The 12,318-nt window shown below is 41.4% G+C and overlaps 1 protein-coding gene across 1 annotated transcript in view; it reads left to right on the top strand.

Moving 5' to 3' along the window:
• ZNF277 (zinc finger protein 277) overlaps positions 1 to 12,318 on the top strand; it is a 133,050-nt gene that overhangs the window by 60,567 nt on the left and 60,165 nt on the right. Inside the window, exon 2 of the mRNA XM_069587996.1 lies at positions 10,385 to 10,586. Within this exon, the coding sequence (XP_069444097.1) occupies positions 10,385 to 10,586 (202 nt within the window). The remainder of the gene's footprint in view (positions 1 to 10,384; positions 10,587 to 12,318) is intronic.

Raw genomic sequence — 12,318 nt, 5'->3', positions numbered from 1 at the left:
GCATCAGGTCCCATCACTTCATGGGAAATAGATGGGGAAAGAGTGGAAACAAACTTTTTTTGGGGGGGCTCCAAAATCACTGCAGATGGTGATTGCAGCCATGAAATTAAAAGATGCTTACTCCTTGGAAGAAAAGTTACAACCAACCTAGATAGCATATTCAAAAGCAAAGACATTACTTTGCCAACAAAGGTCTGTCTAGTGAAAGCTATGGTTTTTCCAGTAAGTCATGCGTGGATGTGAGAGTTGGACTATAAAGAAAGCTGAGCACCAAAGAATTGATGCTTTTGAACCATGGTGTTAGAAAAGACTATTGAGAGTCCCTTCTTCTGCAAGGAGATCTAGCCCATTTATCCTAAATGAAATAAGTCCTGAATATTCATTGAAAGGCCTGATGCTGAAGCTGAAGCTCCAATACTTTTACCACCTGATGTGAAGAACTGACTCATTGGGAAAGACCCTGATGCTGGGAAAGATTGAAGGTGGGAGGAGAAGGGGATGACAGAGGATGAGATGGTTGGATGGCATCACCGACTCAATGGACATGAGTTTGAGTAAACTCCAGGAGTTTGTGATGGACAGGTATGCCTAGCATCCTGCAGTTGGTAGGGTTGCAAAGAGTCAGACACAACTGAGCAACTGAACTGAACTGATCAATTAATTAAATGATCATATGAGAGTAGGAGCTAAACCAGTTTTATCTGGATTGAGTATATCACCAAATTACTGCTTTTTTTTTGTTTGTTTTCATTTTCACTAATGGTGTGGTGACAGTGGAGCTTCCCTGGTGGCTGCAATAGTAAAGAAGCTGCCTGCAATGCAGGAGACCTGGGTTCAATCCCTGGGTCAGGAAAATCCCCTGGCAAAGGGCATGACTACTTACAGTTTGCAACAGCAGGTTGCAGGGATTTCTGAAAAGGGAAATGATATGTGGGGTATACTGCAGGTCCTTACAAAGGAATGCTGGAAAAGTTACCAATTATTTGTTGACTTGGTCTTTTATTCTTTCAGACTTAAGGCCAACAGAAACCTCAGTCATCTTATTTTTTCTTCAGAGTACCAGCAGCCAACTATTTGTTTGGCAGTAATGATATATTGTAAAGTGTAGGACTACCTCTCCTAGCACTTAGGTATGTTGTGAATTCGTGACTGCTTTGTTCCCTGGATAGAACCTTGCCGCTCAAAATGTGGTTTGTGGATGGATGAGTGGGGTGACATCATCTGGGAACTGAGACATGCAGAATTTTAAGCCTGTCTGCCTCCTGATTTTACTATGTTAATTCATGTCATCCAAGAAGCACACACGAAGATGGGATTTGACATCTTAAGAGATGTGTTAGGGAAGACACCAGAGGGGAAAATGAGAAGTAGGTCTGACCTGTGTGAAGGAAAGAGCTAAGGGAGGATTATGTAGGATCTAAGAGTGTAGCACAGTACTAAGCAATTTTCTGGCAAGACAAGGGAGAGTCCTCCAGCCAGTGTTACATGTCTTGAAGTTCTATCTCTCACAGGAATGAGTCTGCCTTACTATTTCTGCTGCCTCCAGTCATTGACTGAGAGCACTGTATGGAAAGCTCTGCTTCAGTGGAAGTGGGGTTTCAGAGCACAGCACTGAGGCCTTCTTTCAATTACAGTCATAGCAGCCAGAGATCTCAGTGGCATGTTTCCCTGGCCATGACACCTTCTCAATCAGGTGCGTCAACAAAATCTCCAGGTGATATGTGCACGTTAAACTTTGAGAAGCACTATTCTAGAATACTAATTTGACACTTTGAGGATCTTACCCACAGTCAATAAAATTGTTTATGATCGGCAATGCATCTCCTCAAAAATGCAGTTCTTTGGGGATAGTATTTTTCACAGTTCATTTGAACAGAGTTGCTGTTCAAAGTGAGAACTAGAGCAGATAATTTGTTGTTAATTTGTAACAAATGTGTGAAGCCAATTTGGGGCCAAAGCAGAATATCCAAGATGCTTTGCCTGCTTCCTAAAGGGAGCTAGATACAATTTACTTCCTCTGGCCTTTTAGAGTTCAAGGGTCTTGTAACAAAGAATTATATATTTCTGCTTCTGTTTTCTTTTTACCACTTGGTAAGATATAAATATGATTCTAATGGTGACTGCTGGAAATAAACTGTTAGGAAAATCTTATTGAGTTGCCTCTGCTGATACAGGGCTTAGTATTTGAGGGGCTCGCTTCAACCATACATAAACTTTTCAACCATTACATAAACTTTTTTTTTTTTACAATTTGCATTACTAATTTACATGAAAAATCAAGAGTACTTTTTAAATCTCTAATTAAAGCTAAAATACTTTTACTACACTCAATAGTATTTTTGGTGATCTTGGAATTCAGTGTAATTTTTATATCATTATTTATTAATTAGTAGTAGGCTGTTGCCCCAAGGGCCACAGCACTGAAAACCTGGCTATAAATAAAGTTAGACTCCTCTGAATCTTGGGCAGAGAAAGTTCCTCTAAAGACAGACAGCCACAGGTGTTCCCTAAAATAGAATTTACCTAGAAATTGAGTTGAAGGTGTAAGTCTAGGTGTAAGAACCTGTGGTCCACTATTTATCAGCAAACACTTGTCAAATGTAATCTATGTTTCAGGCACTGTATAATTACATCAGAGGCCTGGAAATCAGTAAGACTTAGTCTTTGACCTTGAATAATTCACAGAGTACCCTAGTGGCAGAAATATACCTGAAAACAATTAATTACAGCAGAGATATTTGCTGTTGTTGAGCGTGGAGAGAGGGAATCGGCCAAGCAGCTGGGGAGCTGGCAGACACAGAACGGTGCAAGTGCGTCACATGAGACGCTGGTAAGAGCTGTCTCTGTCCACCAGGCCTGTCGGGAATATCTAAATTCTGAGCAGATCGCCTGAGCTATCTACACCTCAGCTGATTACCATCCCTCTCACAAAGTGGGGCTTCCATGTGGCTCAGCTGGTAAAGACTCCACCTGCAATGCAGGAGACCTGGGTTCGATCCTTGGGTTGGGAAGATCCCCGAGAAAAGGGAAAGGCTACCCACTCCAGTGTTCTGGCCCTGGGAATTCCATGGACTATACAGAGAGTCGGACACGACTGAGTGACTTTCACTTTTCAGTAAATAAAAATCCTGTTTCTTTATATGTATTCATAGAATTGTGACTGGTACCCCTAGTCATACAGTCTTTTCTGACAGAAACCTGAGAGGCTTCCTCATGTCCTCCTTTACTCCCCGTGGCCAACATTAATCAGGAATTCTCAATTTAATCTTCAGAGCCTTTTCTCTGTTCCTCCCTTCTGAGCACTGCCAACACTGCTGCCTCAGACAAGCTCTTAAACTTGAACATCTGCAATAGTCTTCCCACTGGTTAGTCTCCCCCATCTTCAGACATGACCTCTTTCCAATCCATTCTCTCCGTATCAGTTTAAAACAGGAGTGGCCCTTCTTCCTGTGGGAAAAGGCCTAAACTCCTTAAGGAGTTAGGTATAGGTTGAGAGATCAAAACAAGATCTTAATGACCCACATACCCACAGTGGTGTGGTTACTCACCTAGAGCCAGACATCCTGGAGTGTGAAATCAAATGGGCCTTAAGAAGCATCACTATGAACAAAGCTAGTGGAGGTGATGGAATTCCAGCAGGGCTATTTCAAATCCTAAAAGATGATGCTGTGCAAGTGCTGCCCTCAATATGCCAGCAAATTTGGAAAACTCACCAGTGGCCACAGGACTGGGAAAGGTCAGTTTTCATTCCAATCCCAAAGAAAGGCAATGCCAAAGAATGCTCAAACTACCTCACAATTGCACTCATCTCACACACTAGTAAAGTAATGCTCAAAATTCTCCAAGCCAGGCTTCAGCAATACATGAACCATGAACTTCCAGATGTTCAAACTGGTTTTAAAAAGGCAGAGGAACCAGAGATCAAATTGCCAACATCTGCTGTATCAGGGAAAAAGCAAGAGAGTTCCAGACGCCAAAACCTTTAACTAAACTGTGGAAACTTCTGAAAGAGATCAGAATACCAGACCAGCTGACCTGCCTCTTGAGAAATCTGTATGCAGGTCAGGAAGCGCAATTAGAACTGGGCATGGAACAACAGACTGGTTCCAAATAGGAAAAGGAGTACGTCAAGGCTGTATATGGTCACTCTGCTTATTTAACTTATATGCAGAGTACTCTTGCCTGGAAAGTCCCAAGGATGGAGGAGCCTGGTGGGCTGCAGTCCATGGGGTCACTAAAAGTCGGAGACGACTACAACTTCACTTTCACTTTTCATTTTCATGCATTGGAGAAGGAAATGGCAACCCACTCCAGTGTTCTTGCCTGGAGAATCACAGGGACAGGGGAGCCTGGTGGGCTGCCGTCTATGGGGTCACATGGAGTCGGACACGACTGAAGCGACTTAGCAGCAGCAGCAGCAGAATACATCATAAGAAACACTGGGCTGGATGAAGCACAAGCTGGAATCAAGATTGCTGGAGAAATATCAGTAACTTCAGATATGCTGATGACACCATCTTTATGGAAGAAAGCAAAGAACTGAAGAATCTCTTGATGAAAGTGAAAGAAAAAGTTGGCTTAAAGCTCAACATTCAGAAAACTAAGATCATGGCCTCTAGTCCCATCACTTCGTGGCAAATAGATGAAACAGGGGAAACAGTGGCAGACTTTATTTTTGAGGGCTCTAAAATCACTGCAGATGGTGACTTCAGCCATGAAATTTAAAGATGCTTGCTCTTTGGAAGGAAAGCTATGACCAACTTAGACAGTATATTAAAAAGCAGAGGCATTACTTTGCCAACAAAGGTCAGTCTAGTCAAAGCTATGGTTTTTCCAGTAGTTACGTTTGGATATGAGAGTTGAACTCTAAAGAAAGCTGAGCACTGAAGAATTGGTGCTTTTTAGCTGTGGTGTTGGAGAAAACTCTTGAGAGTCCCTTGGACTGCAAGGAGATCCAGCCAGTACATCCTAAAGATCAGTCCTGAGTGTTCATTGGAAAGACTAATGTTGAAGCTGAAACTCCAGTATTTTGGCCACCTGATGTGAAGAGCTGGCTCACTGGAAAAGACCCTGATCCTGGGAAAGATTGAAGGTGGGAGGAGAAGGGGACGACAGAGGATGAGATGGTTGGATGGCATCACTGACTCGATGGACATGAGTTTGAGTAAACTCCAGGAGTTTGTGATGGACAGCAATGCCTTGTTTGCTGCAGTCCACATGGTCAGTCAGATATCACTGAGTGACTGAACTGAACTAGTAATTTGAACCCAAATTCAAACAGTACATTCTTCTGCCTCCAACATCAAAAGACGATTCCTCAATCTGTATTTCTTCTTTAAACTCTGTGTTCAGTTTTTAATTCATATGTACTTATAAGACATACTGAATTTGCATATATTCTGCCAGTGTCCTGCAATCTCCCTCATATCACCTCCACCAGCAACTCTCAAACCAGCAGCCCACATACTTCAAAAACCAGTGGGTACAGTTATCACTCAGTTCAGTTCAGTTGCTCAGTCTGGTCCAATTCTTCATGACCCCATGGACTGCAGCATGCCAGGTTTCCCCGTCCATCACCAACTGCCAGAGCTTGCTCAAACTCATGTCCGTCGAGTCGGTGATGCCATCTAACCATCTTATCCTCTGTTGTTCCCTTCTCCTTCTGCCTTCAGTCTTTCCCAGCATCAGGGTCTTTTTCAACCAGTCATCTCTACAGTTAACTACAGATAACTACAGTGGTGGTTATCTTTACCACTGTTACTATTTCCTGAGGTTTTACTGCAAACTCTCTACTGTTTGTCTTTGGATCATGTGTCTTCCCTTTTGTATATGTGTTCAATGCCAGTTTCTCTTTTTTTCAAACTATTCCTCAATGGACCTAAATGTTCACACATACTAGAACCGATTGCTTATTGTCACTGTAAGGGTATACAGGAACAAAATCATGAGTCTTCAAATTTTAGGTATGAGGAACATGTGGTTTGAGAGACACTCCGTTCTAAAGGAGATCAGTCCTGGGTGTTCCTTGGACGGAATGATGCTAAAGCTGAAACTCCAGTACTTTGGCCAGTTCATGTGAAGAGTTGACTCATTGGAAAAGACTCTGATGCTGGGAGGGATTGGGGGCAGGAGGAGAAGGGGACGACAGAGGATGAGATGGCTGGATGGCATCACTGACTCAATGGACGTGAGTTTGGGTGAACTCCTAGAGTTGGTGATGGACAGGGAGGACTGGCGTGCTGCAATTCATGGGGTCACAAAGAGTTGGACACGACTGAGCGACTGAACTGAACTAAACTGAACTGAAGTTGTATTTGGGAAGTTGAGTTACTATGTATCCAGAAAACAAAAAAAATTTAACAGAACAATTTTAGATTACAAGAGTTAATAAATATCTCCTTATTCCCTGATCGTTAGCATTGTGCTCAAATTCTAACAGCATTGATCATAAGACCTAATTTGTTTGCCTTCAGATTGTTAGTCTCTGGACGACAAGGAGAGTACTGGTCATCTTTATTTACCTGGCACATACTCTGTGTACTATTATCCTACCATGAGTACCCACCATCAAGTAGTGTATTGACTTTGTGCCAGGCACTGTTATGCACTTTACAGGTACAGTATTGAGTCAATTAACCCCCTCAATACGTTTCTACATCTATACTACAGTTGAGGAAACTTAGTCACTGAGAGGCCAAGTGACTTGCCCTAGACAGCTAGTAAGTGGTAGAGCCAGGATTTGAATCCAAGCAGTTTGGCTCTCAAGCATTAGTAGCACTCTCAACCTATGTTGTTCTGTTGCATCTGACTCTGCGACCCCATGGACTGCAGCACATCTAGGTTTCCCTGTCCTTCACCATCTCCTGGAGCTTGCTGAAACTCATGTCCATTGAGTTGGTGATGCCATCCAATCATCTCATCCTGTCTCGTCCCCTTCTGCTCCTGCCTTCTGTCTTTCCCAGCATCAGGGTCTTTTCTAATGTGTTGGCTTTTTCTGTGATCCAGCGGATGTTGACAATTTGATCTCTGGTTCCTCTGCCTTTTCTAAATCCAGCTTGAACATCTGGAAGTTCTTGGTTCACATACTGTTGAAGAGTAGCTTGAAGAATTTTGAGCATGACATTGCTAGCATGTGAAATAAGTGCAACTGTGCAGTAGTTTGAACATGCCTTGGCATTGCCTTTCTTTGGGATTGGAATGAAAACTGACCTTTCCCAGTCCTGTGGCCACTGGTGAGTTTTCCAAATTTGCTGGCATATTGAGGGCAGCACTTGCACAGCATCATCTTTTAGGATTTGAAATAGCCCCGCTGGAATTCCATCACCTCCACTAGCTTTGTTCATAGTGATGCTTCTTAAGGCCCATTTGATTTCACACTCCAGGATGTCTGGCTCTAGGTGAGTAACCACACCACTGTGGGTATGTGGGTCATTAAGATCTTGTTTTGATCTCTCAACCTATACCTAACTCCTTAAGGAGTTTAGGCCTTTTCCTACAGGAAGAAGGGCCACTCCTGTTTTAAACTGATATGGAGAGAATGGATTGGAAAGAGGTCATGTCTGAAGATGGGGGAGACTAACCAGTGGGAAGACTATTGCAGATGTTCAAGTTTAAGAGCTTGTCTGAGGCAGCAGTGTTGGCAGTGCTCAGAAGGGAGGAACAGAGAAGAGGCTCTGAAGATTAAACTGAGAGTTCCTGATTAATGTTGGCCATGGGGAGTAAAGGAGAAGGACGTGAGGAAGCCTCTCAGGTTTCTGTCAGAAAAGACTGTATGACTAGGGGTACCAGTCACAATTCTATGAATACATGTAAAGAATACATGTACAGTTCTTCTGTGTGTTCTTGCCACTTCTTTTTAATATCTTCTGCTTCCGTTAGTTAGGTACATACCATTTTTGTCCTTTATTGTGCCCATCTTTGCATGAAAGGCCTTCCCTGGTGGCTCAGAGGTTAAAGTGTCTGCCTGCAATGCAGGAGACCTGGGTTCAATCCCTGGGTTGGGAAGATCCCCTGGAGAAGGAAATGGCAACCCACTCCAGCATTTTTGCCTGGAGAACCCCATGGACGGAGGAGCCTGGTGGGCTACAGTCTACAGGGTCACAAAGAGTCGGACACGACTGACCGACTTCACTTTTACTTTCACTTTCACTTTGCATGTAATGTTCCCTTAGTATCTCTAATTTTCTTGAAAAGATCTCTAGTCTTTCCCATTCTACTGTTTTTCTCTATTTCTTTGCACTGATCACTGAGGAAGGCTTTCTTATCTCTCCTTGCTGTTCTTTGGAACTCTGCATTCAAATGGGTATATCTTTCCTTTTCTCCTTGGCTTTTTACTTGTCTTCTTTTCACAGCTATTTGTAAAACTTAGACCTAACACTGTGATTTGGGGAGATTATTTAATTTTTTAAGTCTCAGTTCTCATCTGAAAGATGGGGGTTGTGATAATACTAATCCAACAAGAAGTTAGGATTGAGAAAGTTCTCTAAACACTTTGCTGGTAATTTACAAATAGCAAACATCTAGTAAGGTTAGTTCTTGCTGTTGGTGGTGATTATTAATATATTGTTTCTTTTCTTCAGTCAAGATAACTGAATTTACAGATATTTCAGTCAAATTTAGGAGAAGAGCATCTTCCTAGATGGCAGGTATTGTCTACTTAGAATATGCTGCCTTTTGTAATCTTATTCTAGGGAACGTAAAATATTGTAGAGTTTCATAAGTATATCCCTATCTCTTTCCTCACCTATTTTTCATGTGCAGGTTTAAGTTCCTACAGAATTTATCATGTAACTGAAAAATATATTCTACAACTAAGGAGCGATAGAGTTCCAGAAATCCTTGATTTCATTACCTGATTTATGAATGTAATAATTGGTAACATGCCAATTGTACTAATAATGCTTTTAAAGTGCTGAAACATTTTTCATATTCTCCCTATTGTCATGTATACCCTGTTTTCTCTTTCTTGATATTTAATAATTTTTTGTAACCAAGATAAACAGTTTGATTTAGCATCCTCTATTATGAGTGATGTGTTAGAGGCCATTCCTTACGGGACACTTTCCCGAAGCTCACTTAAACTCCTCTGTCCCATGCTCCCATAAGCCCTGTACATTCCCTACTTCCCTCCCTCCCTGCCTCTTCTCTCTCCCTCCCTGTCTCCCCATCTCTCTCTTTCCCCTTCTCTCTCTTTATCCTTTTAACTTTTCTGCCCTTTAGCCTTGATAGTAAGAATAGTATCATGCAGCATCAAACAGGAAACGGCCAGCACTCAGTAGATACTCAGCTAGGTTTTGTTGAGTGAGTGAATGAATGCTGCCCTCTTGCATCATTTATGCAGTTCTGAGACCGGGGTCAGCAGTGTACCAGTAACTTACTCAATTAGTTATTCATTTTAAAAGGCCTCTAGGAATATAAAAAATAAATAAAATTTAATGTAGAATTAAATAGTAACCTAATTCCAGAGACTGCTGTCTGTGAAATAGCTGTCTTTCTAAAGTTTTCTGCCCTTCAAATGCCAAATGCCTTCCACTAGTTACCTGGTTGCTAACTACACGGTAGTGTGCCTACAGTGCCAGGTTCAGTCTAGAAGACTGAAGAGAAATTGTGATAAAACTGTCTCTAATTCAAGGCCTTTAATTCAGAGCTGCAGATCTTAAAGCCTCAACTCTTAAAGATTCTGTAGGTGATGTTAGGGAAAGGAATAGTGTAGACATGAAAAAGTTTCATCATGTATGTCTAGTGATTGAGCATTCATCTCTTTGTTCACAAGAACTTGAATTATGATACACAACTGTGTAATAAGCAAATGATAGACATAAATCAAATCACAAATTGCCACCTGGGCCACCCAGCACATGCTGTGTCAAGCCATCGTGAGACTTACCTTCTTCTCACATGACAAATAGAGACAGGAAAAAGTTTGCAGGTGCAACAAGAAGCAGCTAAAAAGATTGTCCTGGCATCACCTGTAGCCTCAATATATACCATTTACCTCCCAGTGTCATGACTCTTGGCCATAGGTCACATTTGAGACTTAGAACCTTAACCCAGCGTGCTGCAGCCTCCCCCCTGCCCCACGTTCCCCTAGAGTTGCTGCCATTGGCCACTGTCCAAGAATGAGGTTGCACAGCTGTCCTTACAAATGAGTTTCCCCCATTCAAGCCAGCAAATGGGGAGTTTGAGCTGCTTTGTAATACTCTTTGCCTCTGAGTTGCAGAAGCTATTTAAGATGTAATAAAGTATCTTGCTCTCTGGTACTGTGTATTTTCTTTTTGAAATTATGTAAACATCTCTAGGATCCTTTTAATGCAGGAGGCGAGAAATCATCCTTCTAAAGGGAGTTGATTTCAGCTTTTTTCCTCTTTCTTTTTGTCTCTCCCAGACACTAAGGATTATATCCTGGAGCCGCTTTCTCTGCCAGAAAGTCCAGGTGGCACCACCAGCTTAGAAGGTTCTCCATCTGTGCCTTGTATTTTCTGTGAAGAACATTTTCCTGTGGTTGAACAAGACAAACTTCTGAAGCACATGATTATTGAACATAAGATTGTCATAGCTGATGTCAAGTTGGTTGCTGATTTCCAAAGGTAAATTTTGTTTTCATCCATAGAAGAATTAGGTTTACTGTTTCATAGTGGAAAGGTATAATTTAATAATTCCTGTAGAAATGTGAAAATTCATACTCTTTTTCAGGTTTCAACTTAGCCTTTTTTCAACTTTGAGCTTATTTGTATTCTTGAGCAAGTTTTATTTCAAAATGTTACATACTGTTGTATTCCTACAAATTCTGGAAGCAGATCAACTTTCTAAAGAGTTGATAATACTCCCTTTACCACATCTCATGAAATTTTTGGCATTGTTGGTCTCTATCAGATTGATGTCCTTTTTATATATCAGGATACACACATTCTCCAGCTAAGTGAGTTCTTCCTGACAGCCCAGAATAAACTTGGTAAAAAAAAAAAAAATTTTTTTTTAAGCCACCCAAAGGGAAGTTTGGGGGAAAGAGGATCTTGGATCTTAAGTGTTATGATAAAGTTGAAAATCAGGAAAAGACTGAGTCTTTGAATAACCCAGAGGTGTATAAGGGGTATAAAAGGAGACAGCAGCTAAGATCAGTGACTGAGGTGCTCAGATGAAGAGGGTGAGGAAGATGAAGAGAAGATAGGTGTGAGTGGTTGAGTAACTGCCAACACTGGACATGATGAGACATGTAGGAACCTAACCGGTATAGCCGGATCCTGAAGGGAGCTGGACTTGCTAATTCTAGACTGATTCTCAGAAGTGATTGTCTAAGAGACATGCCTTCTCTTAAGCAGGTGTAATGGAGTAGTTATGTATAGGTCATTATTAGTTGAAAACACCATGCAAACAATATAGTGGTAGTTAACTAGCTTAGTATAGTTACTGAAAGCACACATTTTGGTGTATCTGGTAAAGTCCCATTTTGAGATGTTCTGCATTGATTTCCCTACAGAACATTAGAGTAGCCCAGATATTGTAATATCCTTGCATCTAAATTCTGTATCTGCCAGACTACGTTATTCTTAGCAAGCGACTTCTTTCTTAGGATGGGTTTTGCAAAGAGCAAGCTGTATTATTAAGAGTGGACTGTGAAACCCAGTAGGCCTAGGATTGAATGCAGACTCAGTGACTTTCTTACCATATGACTCCCAGCAAGCTACTTACTTCTCTAAGCATCAATTTTCTTATCTATAAGATGGGGGTAACACCAGCCCTCATAAGATTGTTGAGCTTTATATAAAAACAGGGTATGTGTAGCACCAACTAGTATCTGTTATCTTTCATACCCAATAAACAGCCAAATTTTTAATTATATTTTGATTACAAAAGATATATTTGAAGTCTTAGTTTTCTGCAGCTAGAGCTTAAGTTTTCAATAGGCATTTGTTGCTGACCTGAAGATCTAATTATGGTTTGTAAAATTTGTTTTGAGAAATATTCATTTCAGATTCTAAGTACTCTAAACTTCTAGAGTAACAGTTTGTTTTTTAAGGACAAATAACCACAGTGCCCACAGGGGTAATATTAGCTATTCTTTAGCCTTTTTGTCCTTCTCAACTGTGTAGCACCTATTCTGAATGTCTGCTGTGTGCCTCCTGTGTGGTGGCTGCTTTTATCCACTTAGCATTGCCACTCAGCATTTGAGTAGACTTGGGGCTGTATGCTTAGAGGGCATAGAAAGTAAAATGAGCAATATATGTCACCAACTCCTAGAATGAGTTTTTTTTTTTGGCCCCACCATGAAACACTTGTGGGAATCTTAGTTCCCTGACTAGAGGTCAAACCTGGGCCCCT

Source organism: Ovis canadensis, chromosome 4 (assembly GCF_042477335.2).
Source record: "Ovis canadensis isolate MfBH-ARS-UI-01 breed Bighorn chromosome 4, ARS-UI_OviCan_v2, whole genome shotgun sequence".
In the NCBI taxonomy this organism is placed as follows: domain Eukaryota; kingdom Metazoa; phylum Chordata; class Mammalia; order Artiodactyla; family Bovidae; genus Ovis; species Ovis canadensis.
Note: the sequence above shows the minus strand (reverse complement) of the source record. Positions and strands in the feature narration are given on the sequence as shown.